This window comes from Pristis pectinata, chromosome 29 (assembly GCF_009764475.1).
Source record: "Pristis pectinata isolate sPriPec2 chromosome 29, sPriPec2.1.pri, whole genome shotgun sequence".
NCBI classification, from domain to species: domain Eukaryota; kingdom Metazoa; phylum Chordata; class Chondrichthyes; order Rhinopristiformes; family Pristidae; genus Pristis; species Pristis pectinata.
In genome coordinates this window covers 20,913,364-20,934,932 of record NC_067433.1, presented here as the reverse complement: position 1 = coordinate 20,934,932, position 21,569 = coordinate 20,913,364, and the positions used below count along the sequence as shown (strand labels likewise).

The 21,569-nt window shown below is 46.3% G+C and overlaps 1 protein-coding gene across 5 annotated transcripts in view; it reads right to left on the bottom strand.

Annotated features, from left to right (window-relative positions):
- Positions 1–10,405: 10,405 nt before the first annotated feature.
- Positions 10,406–21,569, bottom strand: part of LOC127584135 (actin filament-associated protein 1-like 2) — a 135,412-nt gene continuing 124,248 nt past the window's right edge. For 3 of the 5 annotated variants that reach the window (XM_052040706.1, XM_052040709.1, XM_052040707.1), the window contains exons 14-17: positions 21,026–21,151; positions 19,978–20,165; positions 13,084–13,194; positions 10,407–11,649 (exon numbers count right to left, since the gene is read on the bottom strand). In XM_052040706.1, the coding sequence (XP_051896666.1) occupies positions 11,623–11,649; positions 13,084–13,194; positions 19,978–20,165; positions 21,026–21,151 (452 nt within the window). In that variant the 3' untranslated portion in view covers positions 10,407–11,622. Of the gene's footprint in view, positions 11,650–13,083; positions 13,195–19,977; positions 20,166–21,025; positions 21,152–21,569 lie in introns of all 5 variants that reach the window. The other 2 variants (XM_052040710.1, XM_052040711.1) reach the window with 1 other exon arrangement.

Below are 21,569 nucleotides of genomic sequence, written 5' to 3'. Positions count from 1 at the left end.
TATAGGAAGGATAGGCGGGTAGGCAGAGGGGGTGGTGTGGCCATGATGGTTAGTAATGATATAAAATCAATAGAAAGGAAGGACATTGGGTCAGAAGAGGTGGAATCTTTATGGGTGGAGCTAAGAAATAGCAAGGGTAAAAGGACAATAGTAGCAGTTATATATAGGCCCCCTAATAGCAGTCAGGAAGTGGACTGTAAGTTGCAGTTAGAAATAGATAAAGCGAGTCAGAGTGACAATGTTAAAATAATTCCCTAAGTTTTAAGGTAGCTATGAATGAGGGTAGGTATGGACCTTATGGATTTTAACATGAAGGTGGACTGGGAAATCTAGCAAGGCAGTAGATCTCAGGAGAGTGAGTTTGTGGAATGTCTATGGGACGGCTTTTTGGAGCAGCTTGTTGATGAGCCCACCAGGGGATCGGCTGTTTTGGATTGGGTGCTGTGTAAAGAACCGGAGGTGATTAGGGAACTAAAGGTGAAGGAACCATTGGGAACCAGTGATCACAATAAGATTGAGTTCAGTTTCAAATTTGAGAAGGAGAAGCTGATAACTGGTGTATCGATATTTCAGTGGAACAAAGGAAATTACAGTGTATGAGAGAGGAGCTGGACCAAATTGATTGGAAGGGTAAGCTAGCTGGAGGGACGGTGGAGCAGAAATGGATGGAATTTCTACAAGAAATAAGGAAAATGCAGGATAGATATATTCCAAGAAAAAAGGTTTTAACCATAAAACCAGAGAACCATACAGCACAAAACAGGCCCTTCGGCCCACCGTGTCGTGCCGTCCATCAGACCACCCTCACACTACCTAACCCCTTCCTCCCGCATATCCCTCTATCTCACGTTCCTCCATATGCCTATCCAACAAGCTCTTGAACCTGTTCAATGTATCTGCCTCCACCACCACCCCAGGCAGTGCATTCCATGCACCAACCACTCTCTGGGTGAAAAACCTCCCTCTGACATCTCCCCTGAACCTCCCACCCATAACCTTAAAGCCATGACCTCTCGTCTTGAGCATTGGTGCCCTGGGAAGGAGGCGCTGACTGTCTACTCTATCTATTCCTCTCAATATTTTATATACCTCTATCATGTCTCCTCTCATCCTCCTCCTTTCCAGTGAATAAAGCCCTAGCACCTTAAGCCTCTCCTCATATTCAATACCCTCCAATCCAGGCAGCATCCTGGTAAATCTCCTCTGCACCCTCTCCAATGCCTCCACATTTAAATGGAAAAAAGGCACAAATGTGGAGAACAAGAGAGGTTAAGGCTAAAATAAGAGCAGAAGGGAGGGCGTACAGGGAAGCAAGAATTAGTAGGAAAACAGAAGACTGGGAAACTTTTAAAAACCTGCAGAAAGAAACTAAGAAGGTCATTAGGAAAGGAAAGATGAATTATGAAAGGAAGTTGACAGATAATATTCGAAAGGATACTAAGAGTTTTTTTAAACATGTGAGGAGTAAAAGAGAGACATGGGTTGATATAGGACTAATCGATAATGGTGCGGGAGAGACTATAATGGATGATAAAGAGATGGCAGAGGAACTAAATGAGTATTTTGCATCGGTCTTCACTGTGGAGGACATCAGCAATATACCAGATAGTCAGGGGTCTCAAGGGCTGGAACTGAGTTCAGTTATGATTACTAGAGAGAAGGTGCTAGGAAAGCTAAATGGACTAAAGACTGATAAGTCTCCCAGACCGGATGAGGTGCATCCCCAGGTTCTGAAGGAGGTGGCTTTAGAGATTGCGGATGCAATGGTGATAATTTTCCAGGAATCGATAGACTCCGACATTGTTCCTGAGGACTGGAGGGTAGCAAATGTAGTTCTGCTGTATAAGAAAGGTGGGAGGCAGCATAAAGGAAATTACAGACCTATTAGTCTGATGTCAGTGGTGGGAAAGTTATTAGAATTGATCCTCAAGGATGAGGTTATGGAATACCTAGAGGCACAAGGCAAGATAGGTCCAAGCCAACATGATTTTGTGAAGGGAAGATCCTGCCTGACTAACCTATTGGAGATTTTTGAGGAAATCTCAGGTAGGGTGGATAAGGGAGAGGCTGTAGATGTTGTGTATTTAGACTTTCAAAAGGCCTTCAACAAGGTGCCGCACAAGAGACTGATTAATAAGATGAGAGGTCATGGAATTACAGGTAGGATAACAGAATGGGTGGAGCATTGGCTGGTTGGCAGAAAGCAAAGTGTGGGAATAAAAGGATCCTGTTCTGGTTGGCTACTGATTACTAGTGGTGTTCGGCAGGGGTCGGTGTTGGGGCCGCTTCTTTTTACCCTGTACGTTAACGATTTGGATGATGGTGTAAATGGTTTTGTGGCTAAGTTTGCAGATGACACCAAGATAGGTGGAGGAGTAGACCTGATACCACCAGGTCAGATCGGTGGTAAGGAAAGCGAATGCTATGTTGGCATTCATTTCGAGAGGTATAGTGTATAAAAGTAGGGAGGTGTTGATGAGGCTCTACGGGGCATTAGTGAGGCCTCATTTGGAATACTGTGCACAGTTTTGGGCCCCATATCTTAGGAAGGATGTGCTGATGTTGGAGAGGGTTCAGAGGAGATTTACGAGGATGATTCCCGGAATGAAAGGGCTTACGTATGATGAGCGTTTGTCGGCTCTTGGACTGTACTCACTGGAGTACAGAAGAATGAGAGGGGACCTCATGGAAACATTTAAAATGTTGAAAGGACTGGACAGAGTAGATGTGGCCAAGCTGTTTCCCTTGGTGGGTGAGTCCAGGACCAGAGGGCACAATCTTAGAATTAGAGGGTACAGGTTTAAAACAGAGATGAGGAGGAATTTCTTTAGCCAGAGGGTGGTGATTTTATGGAATTCCTTTCCACGTACAGCAGTGGAGGCCAAATCATTGGAGGCGTTTAAGGAGGAGATAGATAGATATCTAATTAGTCAAGGTATCCAGGGATATGGGATAAGGCTGGAAATTGGGATTAGAATAGTTTTTTTTTTCTTTTTTTCCCATTTCTCATTTCTTTTTTTCTTTTTCCCCTTTTCTTTGGAGCAGACTCGATGGGCCGAATGGCCTACTTCTACTCCCTTGTCTTGTGATCTTCCCTTCACAAAGCCATGCTGGCTGTCCCTAATCAGTCCATGATTCTCTACATGCTCATAGATCCTATCTCTTAGAACCCTTTCCAACAGCTTACCCACCACAGACGCGAGGATCACCGGTCTATAATTCCCTGGACCATCCCTACTACCTTTTTTGAATAAGGGGACAACATTTGCCACCCTCCAATCCTCCGGTTCTGTTGATATATCTATAGAAACTCTGACTGTTTTGATATTACATTGAAAGATTCCCCTCAAAGTCAATTTTCTCCCTTCTAATGAGCTTTTTAGTCTTTTGCCGCTGGATCCTAAAATCTTCCAGTCCTCTGGCCTACCTCCAGCATTGCGATTTGTCTGCTCTAGCTTTCAATTTAATATTACCCTGGACCTTCTTTGTTAACCACAGATGTGCCTCTTTCTCATGGAATCCCTTTTTCTAATTGGATTAAATTCCTGCTGAGTGTTATAGGGTCGTACAGTACGGGAATGGGCTCTTTGGCTCACCGTGTTATGGACCAACTGTTTAAATATCCGTTTATCTACTGATTGTCTGTTAGCTTATTTTCCCCATTCCATCTTAGACAACTCCACCTTCATACCATTATATGCTCATTTAATTCCTGGTGAAAGGTCTCAAGCCGAAACGTCGACTGTTTATTTCCCTCCATGGATGCCGCCTGACCTGCCGAGTTCCTCCAGCACTTTGTGTGTGTTGTTCCAGATTCCAGCAGCTGCAGAATCTCTTGTGTTAAGTTAAAGTGATGGTTTTGGTTCTGTGGTGTGCACCCTGAAACTGCATCTGGAATTTTATCAAGTTGTGCTCACTACTTCGCAGGGGATCTTTAACCACAAGAACCCTTATTGAACCATCCTCGTTATTCACGGCCCAGTCTGAAATAGGCTGTTCCCAGGTGGGTTCCGTAACATACTGTTTTAAGAAGAAAAGTGGATTCAAACCTCCCATGATAATTGCAGTTTCCTTCAAACATGCCCTAGATATTTACCTATTTGTGCTTTACCCTAATGAGAGATCACATTTTGGGGACCTAAAGACTATTCCAACCCATGTCTTCTTACCCTGCTTTTCATTGGAAAGTAGGCAAAGGAATGGCAGGAGGGACTTAACAGTGTTGGACAGCACTGGTTAACAGCAGGACCTGCACAGTAAATAAAATAAGATACCTTTATTAGTCACATGTCCACTGAAACACACAGTGAAATACATCTTTTGTGTAGAGTGTTCTGGGGCAGCCCACAAGTCAGTTCTGGATGCCACACTACAGGGAGGATGTCATTAAGCTGGAAAGGCTGCAGAAAAGATTCACAAGGATATTATTGGGACTGGAGGGCTTGAGTTACGAGGAGAGACTGGGTAGGCTGGGCCTTTTTTTAGTGACTTTATGGAGTCTTGGGGTGACTTTATGGAGGTACATGAAGTCATCAAGGATGTAGATAAGGTGAATGGTCACGGTCTTTTTCCAGTGGTAGGAGAGTGTAAAACTAGAGGGCGTAGGTTTGAGGTGAAGGGAAAGATTTAGAGGGGACCTGAGGGGTTATGTATTCACACAGGTGGTCGGTATATGGAACAAGCTACCAGAGGAGTTGGTAGAGGAGGATACTATTATAACGTTTAAAAGCCATTTGGACAGGCACATGGAAAGGAAAGATTTACATGGAACGTAGAACAGTACAGCACAGTACGGGCCCTTCAGCCCACAATGTTGTGCTGACCAACTCCATGATCAAACTAACCCTTCCCTCCTACACAGCCCATAACCCTCCATTTTTCTTACAGCCATGTGTCTATCTAAGAGTTTTTTAAATGTTCCAGGCACGCACCACTCTCTGTGTTTATAAACAAAAAAACTACCTCTGACATTTCCCCTAAACTTTCCTCCTCTGACAAACTGAGGTCCTCTGGTATTGGCCATTGCCACCCTGGGGAAATGGTGCTGGCTGTCCACTCCATCTATGCCCCTCATAATCTTATACACCTCTATCAAGTCATCTCTCACCTTGCATCGCTCCAAAGAGAAAAGCCCTAGCTCGCTCATCCTTTCCTCATAAGACATGTTCTCTAATCCAGGCAATATCCTGGTAAATCTCCCCTGCACCCTCTCTAAAGCTTCCACATCCTTCCTATAAGGAGGTGACCAGAACTGAACACAATACTCTAAGTGTGGTCTAACCAGTTTTATAGAGCTGGAACATTACCTCGTGGCTCTTGAACTCAATCCCTCGATCAATGAAGGCCAACACACCATACGCCTTCTTAACCACTCTATCAACTCGGGCAGCAACTTTGAGGGATCTATGGACTTGGAACCCAAGATCCCTCTGTTCCTCCACACTGCTAAGAATCCTGCCATTAACCATCTTCAAGTTCGTTCTTCCAAAGTGCATCATTTCGCACTTTCCCAGATTGACCTCCATCTGCCACTTCTCCACCCAACTCTGCATCTTGTTTATATCCTGTTGTAACCTACGACAACCTCCTACACTATCCACAACACCACCAACCTTTGTGTCATCTGCAAACTTACTAACCCCTCCCTCCACTTCCTCATCCAAGTCACTTATAAAATTCACACAGAGCAGGGGTCCCAGAACAGATCCCTGCGGAACACCACTGGTCACCAAGCTCCAGGCAGAATACGCTCCATCTACCACCACCCTCTGCCTTCTGTGGGTGAGCCAATTCCGAATCCACACAGCCACGTCTCCATGGGTCCCATGCTATCCCCATTTAGAGGGATATGGTCCAAACACAGGCAGATGGGAAGAGCTCTGGTCGGCACTTCACTCGACATGGATGAGGTGGGCCAAAGGGCATGTTTCAGTGCTCCATGATCTCAACCCAAACCAATTCTGCATTACTGTCCACCGCCTCTGGGTCACAACTCAACACACCTCCTTTCGCCATCATTTCAAAGTGTTATCTACTTGTTTTGATAATGAGCTGGAAGTTCGAACATAGAACAGTACCGCACAGAAACAGGCCCTTCAGCAGATGATATTGTGCTGAACTAATTAACCTAGAAATTAAATGCCTAACTAAACTAATCCTTTCTGCCTACGCAATGTACATCTCCCTCCAGTCTCTGAACATACACATGCCTGTCTAAGAGCCTCTTAAATGCCTCTGTCATATCTGCCTCCACCACTACCCCTGGCAGCACATTCCAGGCACCCACCACTCTCTGCGTGCGTTTAAAAAAAACCTTCCCTGCACAGCTCCTTTGAACTTAACCTTCTCTGACATTAAATGCATGCCCTCTAGTATTAGCTATTTCAACCGTGGGAAAAGGATACAGGCTATAAATTGGATTCCCTTGACTCTTTTTGAAAGGTTGGTGACAATCCTTGACCAACATTCCCTTCTTTAGCCCTGTCACAAAACTTTTTAAGTTAGTCTGCCACTGATGTTACTGAGGAATGGCTCCAAGACAAAGCTGCACTTCGGCAATAATCACAGCTTGATGATGCTTCAAAATAATCAACTAGAATTTCATAGGGACATATTTTGGACATGTTTTAAATACGATGTGTACGTCTGCTCCTGAAGTTCAAGGCTGCCTCCACCATTGATGATGGCAGCTGGCTGGGGTTAACAGTCCCTCAAAAGTGAGTGGGGTTGCTACAAAGCAGTAGTGAAGGGCGACAAGCTCGAGAGTTTCTGTCGGTGCTGACAAAGACGAAGCAGATTTTTGTTTGTGTATCTGACCACGAAGCAATTGTTAATACAAAGGGAGATGAAAATCTTCACTTGGCTCTCTCGAAAGCTTAGGGAAGCTGGAGATGCAGTTTTCAAGGTTGAGATCAACACATTTTTGTTGGGTTTCAGGGGAGCATGGGTAAATGGGGCAGAAATATTGTCAGGGTTTTCAGTCCTGGTTGACAGTCTTTCTTGAGGTTTGGTAATATGACATATTGCCCATATCTGCACATATTGTTTGCATCGACCTCAAGGATATTACAGCCCAGAATTTGCATTGCATAGCTCCAAAACGGTATAGCACCGTGCTGTTGAGAATCAGCTACATCCCAAGTAGAGCACATTTCTTCCACATGCTGCATTTAATTCCATCTGAAACTTTTACTCCAGATTTGTCGGGAAGGCTTTCATTTGCATTGGCTTCCTTTTCTTCTCCAAATGATACCAACAACTTTGCGACACTCAAAATCTGACTTCAGTGTGATTTTCAACTTCATAGGTCTGAAAAACCACTGTTCTTAATTACTGACTGAAGAAGCATCTTATTCCAATCCCATTTCCCTGTAAACCATTGTCTTCAGAGGGCCGACACTCAGACTGCATCATTTGTCCTCGGTGAGAGCTGTCAGGGTGCACGAGGTTGTTACCGGAGTGGACGGCTCGAATTATAAGGAGAAGCTGGGACTGTTTTCCCTGAAGCATAGGAGGCTGAGGTGAGATTTATGGTGAGGAGATTTAAGGTGAGAGGGACCTGAGGGGCAACTTTTGGTGGCGAGTATATGGAATGAGCTGCCAGAGGAAGCTGTAGAGTGCAGTTAAAAGATATTTGGGCAGGATCATGGATAGAAAAGATATGGGCCAAATGCAGGAATATGGGAGTAGTTCAGATAAATATCTTGGTCAGCATGGATGAGTTGGGCCGAAGGGCCTGTTTCCATGCGGTATAACTCTAGGACTCTATGACGTGTTTGCTGGGAGTATTTTGCACATCAAGGTCACTCCCAGCTTTCTAGCCCTTAGCATCATTCCAATCTCTGCCACGTGAGGGGATTCGCTCAAACTCCATACTCAAGTACAGGAGACGTCATCTACTGTTTCTTTAACCAAAGGGAGCAGGCAGAGGGGACGTAGGATTTGCTTACATTGCACGGATCCTCAAAGTTCAGATATTTATCGCAGGCACATATGGTGCTACTCCTGATAAAAACCTCCCCAGCAGCCTCCTGCTGGGAGTGCCGCCCTGTTAGCCTGAGGGTCTCCACACGCAAAATGTGTTCTTCACCATCCCATTCATTTCCTTCTGACTCTCTTGAGCACTGTTCCACCCTCTTTCCATCACAGCAGCATCCAGTCGCTGTAAGAGTGTCAGAGGAACATAGCAGAGGTGACGTCAGATTGAGTCTGTAGAGCAATCCAGTCAGTCCCATTTCCCTGCTCCATCCCTCTTGCCCTGCAGGTTTGTTTCCCCCATGTCCAGTAAACAGTAAAACTGTTTGTTTAAGATGTACAAATTGCTGCCAATATTGTGTGTGTACCTTTGAGTTTCAGCTGCTGGGGTAAGGCTAGCAGCTGCTCATCACCGGCCTGGACTGAAACTGACCCAATGTTATTCTGGGAATCACAACCGGAGATCGTAATCATCATGGGACTTTAATGAATCGGCACAGGGTGATGGGAGATCGAACGGTACTGGTATTGAGGGGGGACAGTGTCCTTGTGAGGGATCACTGAAAGTTAACGTGGAGTCATAGAGCACTACAGCACGGAAACAGGCCCTTCAGCCCATCTAGTCCATGCCAACCTGATCTGCCCAGTCCCATCTGCCTGCACCCGGACCATATCCCTCCAAACCCCTCCCATGCACCTATCCAAACTTCTCTTAAAGGTTACAATTGAACCCGCGTCTACCACTTCCACTGGCAGCTCGTTCCACACTCGCACCACCCTCTGAGTGAAGAAATTTCACCTCCTATTCCCCTTAAATATTTCACCTTTCACCCTCTACCTATGACCTCTAGTTCTAGTCTCAACCAACTTTAAAATGCAAGCCTGCATGCATTCACCCTATCTATAGCCCTAGTAAGTTTGTATACCTCTATATTTCCTGGAGCGCAGAATGAGGGGAGATCTTAAAGTCCTAACCTATTTAACCTTTCCCTACAACTCAGGTCCTCAAGTCCTAGCAACATCCTCATGAATTTTCTCTGCACTCTTTCTAGCTTATTGATATCTTTCCTGTAGGTAGGTGACCAGAACTGTACACAATGCTTCAAATCCAGCCTCACCAATGTCTTGTACAACTTCAACACAACATCCCAATTCTTGTACTCAGTGCCCCAATTTCCGAAGGCCAAAGTGTCAAAAGCTCTCTTTATGACCCCATCTACCTGTGATGCCACTTCCAAGGAATTACAGATCTGTATTTCCAGGTCCCTTTGTTCTACCGCACACCTCGGAGCCCTACCATTCACTGTGCCTTACCCTGGTTTGTCCTCCCAAAGTGCAACACCTCACACTTTTCTGCATTAAATTTCACCTACCGTTTTTCAGCCCATTTTCCCAGCTCGTCAAGATCAGGCTACAAGCTTTGATAGCCTTCCTCGCTGTCCACTACACCCCCAATCTTAGTGTCATCCGCAAATTTGCTGATCCAATCTGCCACATCTAAACGTTGATGATAAACAATGGACCCAGCGCTGATCCCTGCGGCACACCACTAGATACAGGCCTCCAGTCAGAGAGAGACCGCCATCTACTATCACTCTCTGGGAAGGGAAACAGAATTTTATCCCTTAGTGCAAGAAAGTGTGAGTATGAACGTCAAACTGCAATTATTTAAGGCGCTGGTGAACTACATTTTAAATGCTGTGTACAGGTTGGCCCCACTACGTAAGGAAGGATACACCTGGTGATGAGAGGATATGGGATTAGTGCAGGAAAGCAGTGCCGAGGTGATTGATAGATATCACTGAATGACAAAGCCGGAATACAGGGCTGAATGGCTTAATGCTACTCATTTCTGTGTGACACACGGTCCTGTTTTAATGCCATTGAAATGCACCACAGTAATTTCTCAGCATTGGTTCCTTATAGTTGAATATCTTCATTTAAGTACCTGTCATCAGGAGATTCTTACAATAAGGAGCAGCCACCTGACTTCCTACCCCAACAGCCACCGTGACCATCTAAACAAAATAAACAGCAGGTCACATCTTCATGTGACATCCACGAACACGCACCATGTTCAGTGACTATCCCTCCTTTCTTCACAAAGCTGATGTCAGGCAGCAAACCACCACAGATCAGACCTTCACTTTCACTCAGCATGGGTGGGTCAGAGTGAGCTTCAGCCTGGGTGGGTCTGGGAGAAGCAGCTGAGTTTCAGACAAGCTTGGGTGCTACATATATCTGGCTGAGATAGTATTGGAAAAACGGGACATGGAGCTCAATCCTCAGTGCATGCTTGGTGGCTCGAGAGCCGACCTCCAGCCTTGCAGCACCCCACCTGTACACATTCTTTCCCCATGTGCTGCCCCTTCCACAGAGGGAGACCAAACACTTAACTGGTCTTTGCTGACACTTTCATCCACAATACCATGAACTTCTCTCACACAACACAAGGTACAAATCATTTTAAGAAAGAAAACAGACATTTACAATTTATAAACAAGTGAAGTACAGAGATAAGATTCCATAAAATCTGGTGCTCAAAATCTGATAATTGATGTGAGTCTCGGTGATGCTCTGTGACACATGCAGTGTTATTTTGCTCCAGTGTGATTAATAAGTGCTTTAGAAAGTTTTTGATTCCTATTTTAAACAAGTTACTTATCTCCCTCTTCCTATCAAAAGCCAGATGTTCTGCTGGGTAGGCACCCATGTCCCCAACTCCATGTGTCCATCAAAGCAGCAAGTGTCAGATCGGAATGTCTCTACCACTGACCTAACGCGCCCACGTACAGACATGTCCTCACTACGGTTGCGTGGTAATAGTCAAGAATGGGTTTTAGCCCCAAGCCCAGAGATTTAGCTGTAAACATCATTACTGCTGCAATCAAACACCAGCAGTTTGATAGATACTTAAAGGAGAATTGTGGATTGCTGAACTGTTGTTAATACATAGCAGATGATGAGTGTTTACCTGACAAGTTATTATTAGACTTGGTCACCAACTCTCTGTTCTGGGGAAACCTGCATTGCTTTTGTTATCCCAGACAGATTTAGGGTTGATCGATAACTTCTGCTGGCGGAGGATGTCCAAAGTAGAAAGGAGCATTAACTTTCCCTCGGTGAGACATCACCACTCTGTACAGACAACTTTAGAATTCTGTTCTAAAGAATAAACGACTTAAATGCCACCTCATGTCTGCCAAAAACGACACCTGATCGACCAGAGGATTAGTGATATCTGTGTTTTTGCTTCCAGATGAAAGAACGGCAGGTGAGAGAAGAGGAATCACTAAGGGGGGGTTTGAACAAATTGATGTAGCAAGTATTTTGCTCTCATTTTTAGCCATCGTGAGATTAACACATTGAAGTTGGACAGGTGTTCTGGAACCAAAGTTGTTTGGAGGTTCCATCACCCCAAGTGCTAAGACTGCAGTCTGATCCCAGCTTCTGCACACTTGGTTCAGGTCTCAGACTCGAACAGAAAACTGGGTGCAGTACAGGAATCGCCCTCCTATAAGAACTGGAAGGCAGGAAGGAATCCTTTTTTTAATGCATGATCCACATGATGATTCCAATATTTACAGTGCAGAGTCCCACAAAGCAGGGCATCTTCACATGGAGGTTGTTCTTTGGTGAAGAAACTGATTATACTGAGGACTTCATTTCCCATTCCTGTAAAATAAAAGAGCCACATCAGGGAGGGCAGTTGGGATGTCTTTTGTCCACTGGGAAACCTGATTGAGAAGAAATGCAGGTGCGATAATGAAGATAAGATATCCTTAAACCCACAGGAAATACCTCTTGAGCATTCTGGCTTGTGAGAGCCAGGCAGCAAGGATGAACATAGAACAGTACAGCACAGAAACAGGCCCTTCGGCCCACCATGTCTGTACTGACCGTGATACCAATCTAACTGATCCCACCTGCCTGCACATGGTCCATAGTGCTCCATTCCCTGCCTGTCTAAATGTCCCTTTAATGTTTCTATTGCATCTGTTTCCACCACGTCCCTGGGCAGCACATGTTCCGGGCACCTACCACTTACCTTGCACATCTCCCTTAAACTCCCCCCTCTCACTTTAAAGCTATGCCCGCTAGTATTTGACGTTTTCACCCTGGGCAAAACACTCTAGTGACTGCCTCTAGTGACACTATCATGCCGATGTATCTCCTGCATCATTGAAAAGACAAGTAAGGCCTTGGACTAAGGTCCCGTCCAAAGTTTGATAACTTCACAGTCTGTGCACCCACATAGCTGCCCCACTGACAGTTGAGTGGCCTCCCAGTGCTGCCCCACTGACAGTTGAGTGGTCTCCCAGTGCTGCCCCACTGACAGTATAGTGCCCCTTCAGCACCATTCCTCTGGCAATGCAGCCCTCTGTCAGGACTGCAACCTCCAACATTGCCCCTTCTGCTAATGGCCTTCCAACAGTCGAAGCTCCGTCAGTACTGCTCTGTGGCAGTGCAGACATTGCTCTACCAACCCTCTGCCAGTTCGGTGATCCCGCAGTATTGTCCTTGCAACTGTGCCAAGCTCACTTGGTACTGTGCTGGAGTGACAACCCAGATTATATTCTTAACCCTCTGGAGTGAGACCATCCCACTGCCTTCTGAATAAAACATTTGCAAATGAGGCTCAGCCTGCACTGCTGCAGAGATCGACTTTCAGAAACTTAAATGTTTACATTCTCAAATTTATCAAAATCTCATCACAATTCACAAGAAAGGATATGAAAGTGGTTTGGGTCACGATCTCGGAAAAGCTACAATTTTTCTGATTGTTTACTGATGAAATCTCATTGAACTTTAAGTAAAACAGAACATGCTGGGAACACTCAGCAGGTCAGGGAGTATCTGAGGGAAAGGAAACAACGCTCGGTCAGTGGCCCTTCACCAGAACCGATGAGGAGTCATTGACTTTGGTCCTCCCCCCACGTCTGTTTCCTGACCTACAGAGTGTTTCCAGCACTTTCTGTTCTTGTTTTGCTCTGAGTCTGCTCCGCTCACCACAGATGGTGCCCGACCCACCGTCCATTCCCTGCACGTTGTGACCTTGTCCTGTCCGTCCAGCACCTCTGATACGTTGATTAGCTAACAACGACATACCTTTGTTTTCTGAAGCACTCTGCCTTTCTCAACACCAAGGACACTTGGTGTACGCCTCAGACTGCTTTTGGCCGAGGCCGTGCGTCTCAGGATTGGACTCACAATCGCAACCTGAAAATTGAACCAGAATTAATCAATTCCTTCAATTAAAGCTGGACAGATTGACAGCACACGTAGCCTACTAGACTGTGAAACAATCACTTCTCAACAAACATGACTCTCAATCTGGCCTAGTGAATTCAAAAGGTACAATAATGATGTTTAAAAGACATTTGGATAAGTACATGGGTAGGAAAGGTTTAGAGAGATTCGGGACAAAATGGGCAAATGGGACCTGCTTAGGTGGGCACCTTGGTCGGCATGGACCAGGTGGGCCGAAGGGCCTGTTTCGTGCTGTGTGACTTTATGACTCTCTAGTACTGTGTGATGAGGAGAGGCTAACTGAAGATCTGGGAATCAAAGGGTTTATACAACAATGATCGTAACACAAGGTGCTGCAGGAACTCAGCGGGTCAGGCAGCAGCTATGGAGGGAAATGGACAGTCGACTTTTCAGGTCAACACCCTTCAACTGGTCTGAAGGATAGAGGGGAGGTGGTCAGTATGAGGAGGTGGAGGGAAGGGCTGGAGCAAAAGCTGACAAGCAATAGGTGGATCCAGCTGAGGGGCAGTTACAGGCAGATGGAGGAGGGGAGGGAGGTAACGGCAGATGCTGGGATGAACAGCACCTCGTATTCTGCCTCCAACCCAGCAGCACGAACACTGAATCTTCCAACTTCTGGTAACCTGCTTCCCCCTCTGTCCCTTTCCTCTCTTCTCCTGATCTGCCCAGTTCCTCCCACACCCACCCCAGCCCCCACCACCCACTCCAACTGCCATCACCCACACACGTCTCCCACTGGGTCCCCTCCACGCCCCCCCCCCCCCCCCCCCCCACCTCCCACCCGCCAGCTTCAGTGTGACTGATGTAGTCCGCGGGGACTACAGTCGGGCCTGTGACTGGGTCTCACGTGGAAGGTTAGAGCCAGTGTGTCCTTGAGTCACCTTGCAACTGTACAAGTAATTGGTGAGACCACACTTGTGCGCAGTTACAAGAAAAATGTCAAAGGGCAGGTATCTGTGTTGTATAACTCCATGACTCAGTGGGATCCAAGGCGAGCTGGCAAATTGGATATAAAGGTAGATTGGTAGCAACGAAGGTAATGGAGGATGATCCTTTTGTGGTTGGAAGCCAATGGTCAGTGGTGTACCACAGGGATCAGTTACTGTTCCTTGTATACACTTACAGCTTGGATGTGACCGTAAGAAGCATGATTAGTCAGTTTGCAGATGACAAAATACGTGGTGTTGATAGTCTTAGGTTACGGAATGATGCTGAACAATGGCAGATGGAATTTAATACCAAGCCAGGGCCTAGATTGGAGGTCATGGTGCAATTTAATAAAACTTTGGTTGGGCCACAGATGGAGTATTGTGTACAGTTCAGGTCTAGGAAGAAGCGATTGCTCTGGAGAGGTGTACAGATTCACCAGGATGTTGCCTGGGATGGAACATTTCACTGATGAGAAGAGAGTGGACAGACTCGGTTTGTTTTCCTTGGAGCAGAGCAGGCTGAGTGGAGGCCTGGTGGAGATGTACAATATAATGTGATACTTGGATAGGACAGGTAATAGGAAACTTTTCTCACAGCAGAGGGGTTATAATCAGAGGCAAAGGTTTAGGGTAAAGGGCGAGAGGGCTAGAGGGGAGCTGAGGAAGGTTCTTTTCAATCAGAGGGTGGAAGCGATCTGGAACACACTGAAAGGGAGGCAGAGACTCTCACAACATTTCAGAAGTATCTAGATGGGCACTTGAATCACTAAGGCACAGCAAAGGACCGTGTGCTGGTAAATGGGATTAGTGTGGACAAGGTGGGCTGAAGGGCCTGTTTCTGTGCTGGAGGTCTCTATGACACTATGCATGTAGAAACCTTTACAGTCTGCTTTCATGTTCCTTGTAAATTTACTCACAGGCTCTTAACTTTTGCTCTCTGAATTTCTTGGTCCTTTTTTGCTAAATTCTAAACTGCCATCTCTTTGGATCTGCTATTACCCTAACTTCTTCAGTGATGGTTGGGCTGCTTTTCTTTATGTTTCTGTACCACAAAGGAAAAGACAAACATTGCAGTTCCTCCATTCATTCCTGAAATGTTGGCCATGGCCTATCGACCATCGCGTCTCCCCACCCTGTCGCAGCCAGCTCACTCCTAGTACTTGCAGTTTCCTCCATTTAGATTTACGACCCTGGTTTCAGATTGAACCACTTCACTTTTCATCTTAATCAGAATTCATAGGATTATAGAGTCTTACATCATAGAGGCAGGCCATTCAGCCCAACCCTTCCACACTGACCCGTGGACACCCTTCTGTATTAAACCCATTTCCCAGCATTTGGCCCACAGCCTTCTATGCAGAGGTGGTTAAAGTGCTCATCTGAACACTCCTTGAATATTGTCGGTGACTCTCTCTGGTAGTGCGTCCCAGTACAATCTCAGAGTGCATCCAAAGAGCCTTGACGTGGCAATGCCAGTAGATAATGTGATTGGGAAGGCATACAGGATGCTGTCTTTCATTGATCAGAGCATCGAATACATAAGCAGGGAGGTTACGATTCAACTTTACAAAACCTTGGTTAGATCTCAGTGGAGTACTGCCTGCAGTTCTGGTCACTATGCTGTGGTAAGGATGCTGGAGCAAGTGTGAGGTGTTGCGCTTTGGGGGTTCAATGTAAGGACGCCGGACCCTTAACAGACGGATCCTGGGGTTCCTGAAAGTGGCCATGTGAGTAGATCGGGTGGCAAAGAAGGCATATGGCACACTCGCCTTCATATGGCACGCTCGCCTTCATCGGTGGGGCACTGGGCAGAAGTGTAAGGAAGTCATGTTGCAGCTGTATAATACTTTGCTTTGGCCGCACCTGGAGTCTGGTGTGCAATTCTGGTCATCCCATTACAGGAAGGATGTGGAGGCTTTGGAGAGGGTGCAGAAGAGGTTTACCAGGATGCTGCCTGGATTAGAGGGCATGAGCTAAAGGAGAGGTTGGTCAAACTTGGGTTGTTTACTCTGGAGCAGCAGAGGCTGAGGGGAGACCTGATAGAAGTTTATAAAATTATGAGAGGGATAGATGGGGTAAACACCAGGTATCTTTTCCCGGTAGAAACGTCAAGTACTAGAGGACGTGCATTTAAGGTGAGAGGGAGAATAATTAAAGGAGATGTGTGGGGCAGGTTATTTACACAGAGTGGTGGGTGCCTGGAATGTGCTGCCAGGGGTGGTGGTGGAGGCAGATACAACAGAGGTGTTTAAGAGGCTGTTAGACACATGGGAATAGAGGGACAAGGATCACGTACAGGCAGGAGGGATTTAGTCCAGCACAGGCACGGTGGGCCGAAGGGTCTGTTCCTGTGCTGTACTGTTCTATCCCATCCAGCCCTGGGGTGTTATCCACCTTGAAGCCCCGTAAGGCACCGAGTACCTCCTCTTTATTCATGGAGACCTGTGCGGGACTTCCACACTCCCATTCACTGAATCCTCCAACTACAAAGTCTGTTTCCTTTGCGACCGCACCTGTAGCTCTGGCTCCACAGAGACTGGCCCTGCTGTCCCTAGTGGACCTACTCTTTCCCTGCTTGTTCCTCTGTCTTTCATGTAGAATGCCTTTGGATTTACCTTGATCCTGTTAGCCAGTGATTATTCGTGACCCCTCTGTGTGAAGCCTGTGACCAGTGCTTTGTCAGATATGCCACGATTTGGAGGTGGATGTAGGTGGCGTGATTAGTAAGTCTGCGGTGTGGTGGACAGCGAAGGTTGTCCAAGGTTATTGGAGCATGGTAACGTTCATGGGACCATTGCAAGCTGCTCTCTGCAGATCTACTCATTACTGTTACTATATATAATTGTTCTACTCTTTTAAATCTAAATTCTATGACACTTTACTCTGCATTCTGTGTTGTTTCACCCTGTACTACCTCAATGCACTGTGTAATGAATTGATCTGTGTGAATGGTATGCAAGACAAGATTTTCACTGTACCTTGGTACAAGTGACAATAGTAAGCCAATTCCAGTAGGGATCAGCTGGGAAAGCGGGTAAAGGAATGGCAGAAGGAATTTAACTTGGACACGTGCAAAGTGGTGTACTTTGGGAAGTTTGAGCAGGCACGGTGGTGTAGCGGTTAGCATAACGCTATTACAGTGCCAGCAACCTGGGTTCAATTCTGGCCACTGGGAGTTTGTACGTTCTCCCCATGTCTGCGTGGGTTTCCTCCGGGTGCCCCGGTTTCCTCCCACATTCCAAAGGCGTACAGGTTAGGAAGTTGTGGGCACGCTATGTTGGTGCCGGAAGAGTGGCGCAAAGGATGCATTTCACTGTGTGTTTCGATGTACATGTGACTAATAAAGATCTCTTATTCTTAAACCAGGAATGACAGGGCCCTGGGGAGTGTTGTAGAGCAGAGAGACCCGGGGGTACAGGCACGTAGTTCCCTGGAAGTGGCGACGCAGGTAGACAGGCTGGTGAAGAAGGCAAATGGCAACTTGCCTACATCACACAGGGCACTGAGTGCAGGAGCTGGGATGTCACGTTACAGCCGTACGAGATGTTGGTGGTCTGCACCTGGAATATTGTACGCAGTTCTGGTCACCGTACTTTGGGAAGGATGTCATTAAGCTGGAGAGGGTGCAGAAAAGATTCTCAAGGATGTTGCCGGGACTGGAGGTCTTGAGTTATAAGCAGAGACTGGACAGGCTGGGACTGTTTTCCCTGGAGCGGAGGCTGATCTTATGTTGATAAAATGATGTTAAGGTGGGTGGTCACAGACTCCCTTACCCTGGGAAAAAGACTAATCCTAGCGGGAGTTGGTTTAAGGTGAGACGGGAAAGATTTAAAGGGGACTCGCAGGTCGAATTTTTCACACGGAAGTTGGTGGGTATGCAGAACGAGCTGCCAGAGGAACTGGCAGAGGTGGATATAATTACAACGATTGGAAAGACTCAGAGGGATATGGGCCAAACACAGGCAAATGGGACTGGCTGAGGAAAGCACCTTGTCGGCACGGACATCTTGCAGGAGGAGCATTCCTCTGGCCTGGCCTCCCTCACCTTCATGACTGACTAAAGACAGTACGACATATTAAAAAAAAGTTAACTTGCCATGACTCGCTCTGGTCACTGAAAGCTGACACTCTCCAAAGCCTGCACTTTGACCTCAGTAACAGCACTTTGACCTCAAGGCAGACCCTCCCTAAATAATCCTGCACAATTAGATCAACTAGATTACTAATGAATCGATTCTCATTGCACAATACCCAATCTCGGATGGCCATTTAACGAAAAGATGCTGGAAATCTAAAACAGAAATTACTGGAAACACTCAACAGGTCAGGCAGCATCTGTGGAGAGAGAAACAGAGTTAACATTTCGGGTCACAGATGGTCTGACGAATGGTCCCTGATGTTAAGTGTTTAGTCTGTTTCCCTTTGCACTGATTACTGAGGCCTGTAGTCAGCTCCCGTCAATGTTTTCTGCTCCTTGGTGCTCCTCAGCTCCACCCAAACTCCTGACTTTCTGAGCCAATAGCTTTCCCACTAGTGCTCCGATTTCCTCCTTGACTAACAACACTATCCCATCTCTTTGCTTTGTGGCCTGCATATCCCTGGATATCCAGCTGCCAGTTTTGGTCACACTTTGTTGTGGTGTATTTGCATGTTCAGAAGATCTTTGATAAGGTGCCACATCAGAGATCATTAACAACGTTCAGGCGTGTGGTATTGAGATTGAAACGCTGGCAATGAACTGAGGAAGAAAAATCAGTAGCAATACGCAGATCTGTTTCTGGTGGGCCACAGGGATCGGAGCTGGGGAGCCAGCTGTCCACTGTCTGCATCAGTGACCTGGGTGAAGTGGTCGGGTGTAACATATCCATTTTGCTGATGACACAAACCTGGCTGCAATGTGGGCCGTGAGGATGATGCAGAGAGGCATCAGAGAGGAAGAGACAAAGACAGGCTGCGTGAATGTCAAGAACATGGCAGATGGAATATGATCCAGAAAAGCGTGAGGTCATTCACCTGAGTATGGATAAAAGTAGAGTTTCAATGGTGAGAGATTGAAAGACGTTGGTGTTCAGAGGGACCTGGCTGTTCTCGTACATCAATCACTGGTTTGGGCAGCAATTAGAAAGGCAAATGGTGTATTGGCCCATATGGTAAAAGGGCTTGTACATCAGTGGGACGTCTTGTTTCAATTATGTTGAGTCCTGTTGAGACTACATCTTGAGTATTGTCTCCAAATGTGCTCTCTCTACCCACAGAACAATGAACGTGAGAAAGAAAGTGCAGCAATAGCTCACCGGGTCGGTTCCTGGGGTGGAAGGTTTGTCATAAGATGAGGGATTGCTGACCAAGCCTTGACTACCTCGAGGTTAGAAGATTGAGAGGTCATGTTGTTGAAACAAATAAAATTCTTAAAGGACTTCCCAGGGTAGACACAGAACTGGTGCTTCCCCGAACCAGAGATCACCATCAGAAAATAAGGGACTGGCTATTCAACATTGAGATGAGGAACGTATTTCTTCAGCCAGAGCACGGTGACTGTCACCTCAGGGAACTGAGGAGGCTCGGCACCGAGCATATTCAAGGTGGAGGTGAACATATCATTAGATATTAAGGATTCATGGGGGTTAGTGCAGGAAAGTGGCATTGAGGTGGTACATGGTGTCAGCAAGTGCGCAGAGTCAGCTGCTGGCCCGGTAACTGAGTCCGCTTGCTCTGGTGCCCACATCAGTGCTGTTGGAACGTGTAGCCGGCAGCACTGAAAGGACCGGCAGCTCGTTCCAGATTTCGCACAGCCGAGACAAACCTCAGAATTTGTGGTCTCCGAGTTTGGGGAAAACAGTGCGAGCGTCTGTCCACAGGATGCTCGTTTGAAGGTCTTGCTGAGAGACAACAGGTTGAGCTCGGAGCCTGACTTTACCCTCTCCTTCGCTCGGTACACAGCCTGCTCCAGCCGGCGGATCTTCTCTTCCAGCCTTGGCAAGGTCTTCTTTTCTGCAGCCAGGAAGAGACAAAGCTCCAGTTACTGGGCTGGACCAGCTCCCTTGGTCCTACACACACGGGCAACACAGGGGGAGCAAAGCTACTGCTGAACAGGCCGATTGTTCTGACAAGATATCACATTAATTGAGGTAAAACAAATGCTTTCGAGGATAATAGTTTGGGCTGCTGGTTTAACTTGTAGTAACATCCACAATATGACAGGTCAAATCAGGTGAAAATCCTGCTAATACTATGCAACATCCAGATCAGCAGAGTGTCAAAGAACTGAAAGAGGTCAGAGCAACATTTCTCAGCAGCAAGTGATCACTGATAGTAACATCCCACCAATTCCCTCAACTCACTCTCGCTCATGCTCCCTCTGGACGTGACCATGACGATATGTAATGGCTGCTCAGTTTCCAACCTTACACTGTCCTCAGACTTGGACCTGTCCGAAACTCTGCTGTCCGTATATAAATCGCAATAAACTCCTGTTTATATGCCACTCTCCGTGTTCATTAATTCAGAGTAACTTCTAATCAGGCTAGACTTTAGTTTTATAATTTTCATACCTGTTTTCAAATCTCATGGCTCTTGCCTCTATAATCTCCTTCACCTCTACAATCCTGCCAGATACCTGTGCTCCGTCTGGATTCTTTGATTCCTGACTTCCTCACACCGTCATTTGCTGAGGTGCTCTGCTCTGGAATTTCCTCCTTAAACTTCATTGCCTTTCCGTCTCTTTTTCCTCCTTTAAGGCACTCCTATAAAAATCTCTCTTTGACCAAACTTCAGGGTGTCTTCCCTAACATTTTATTTGATCTGGTGTTAAATTTTGTTCGATAATGTTCCTCTGAAACACTTCTGCTTACCAGGCAAGGAATCCATTGCTTCTTTGAAATCTTTCTTGTCCGTCTGTGTTGACTGGTTTCTAACAGGCTCGTTTTCACCTCCGGGCATTTTAATTTCAAAGTCACTCCAAGAATTCAAAAATCTGGCTTCAGGAAATGCAGTTTGGAAAGTAATGCATCAATGAAAAGTGCTAAATAAAAATGCAAAATCTTACTGATGCTCGAAGTAGAATATAACAAAAGATTGGAAACACTTGATAAGTCAGGCAGCAACTGTGGATACAGAAGTAGTTGATCATTGAAAATTTACAACGCAAGAGGCGATAGATCCCATAATCTGAGTTGGTTGAAAAGAGTTCGCCAGCCTAGTCCCGACTATCAACCTGCACCAGGAGGTTGAGGAGGTTCGGCCTGTCACCGAACACTAACAAACTTCTACAGATGACGGTTGCATTGGTCTGTTACAGCCATTTGAATGCACAAGAAGCTGCAGAAAGTAGTGGACTCAGCCCAGTACATCACGGGCACATGAACAGCTACTTCCCTTCAACCATTCGGTTCTGCA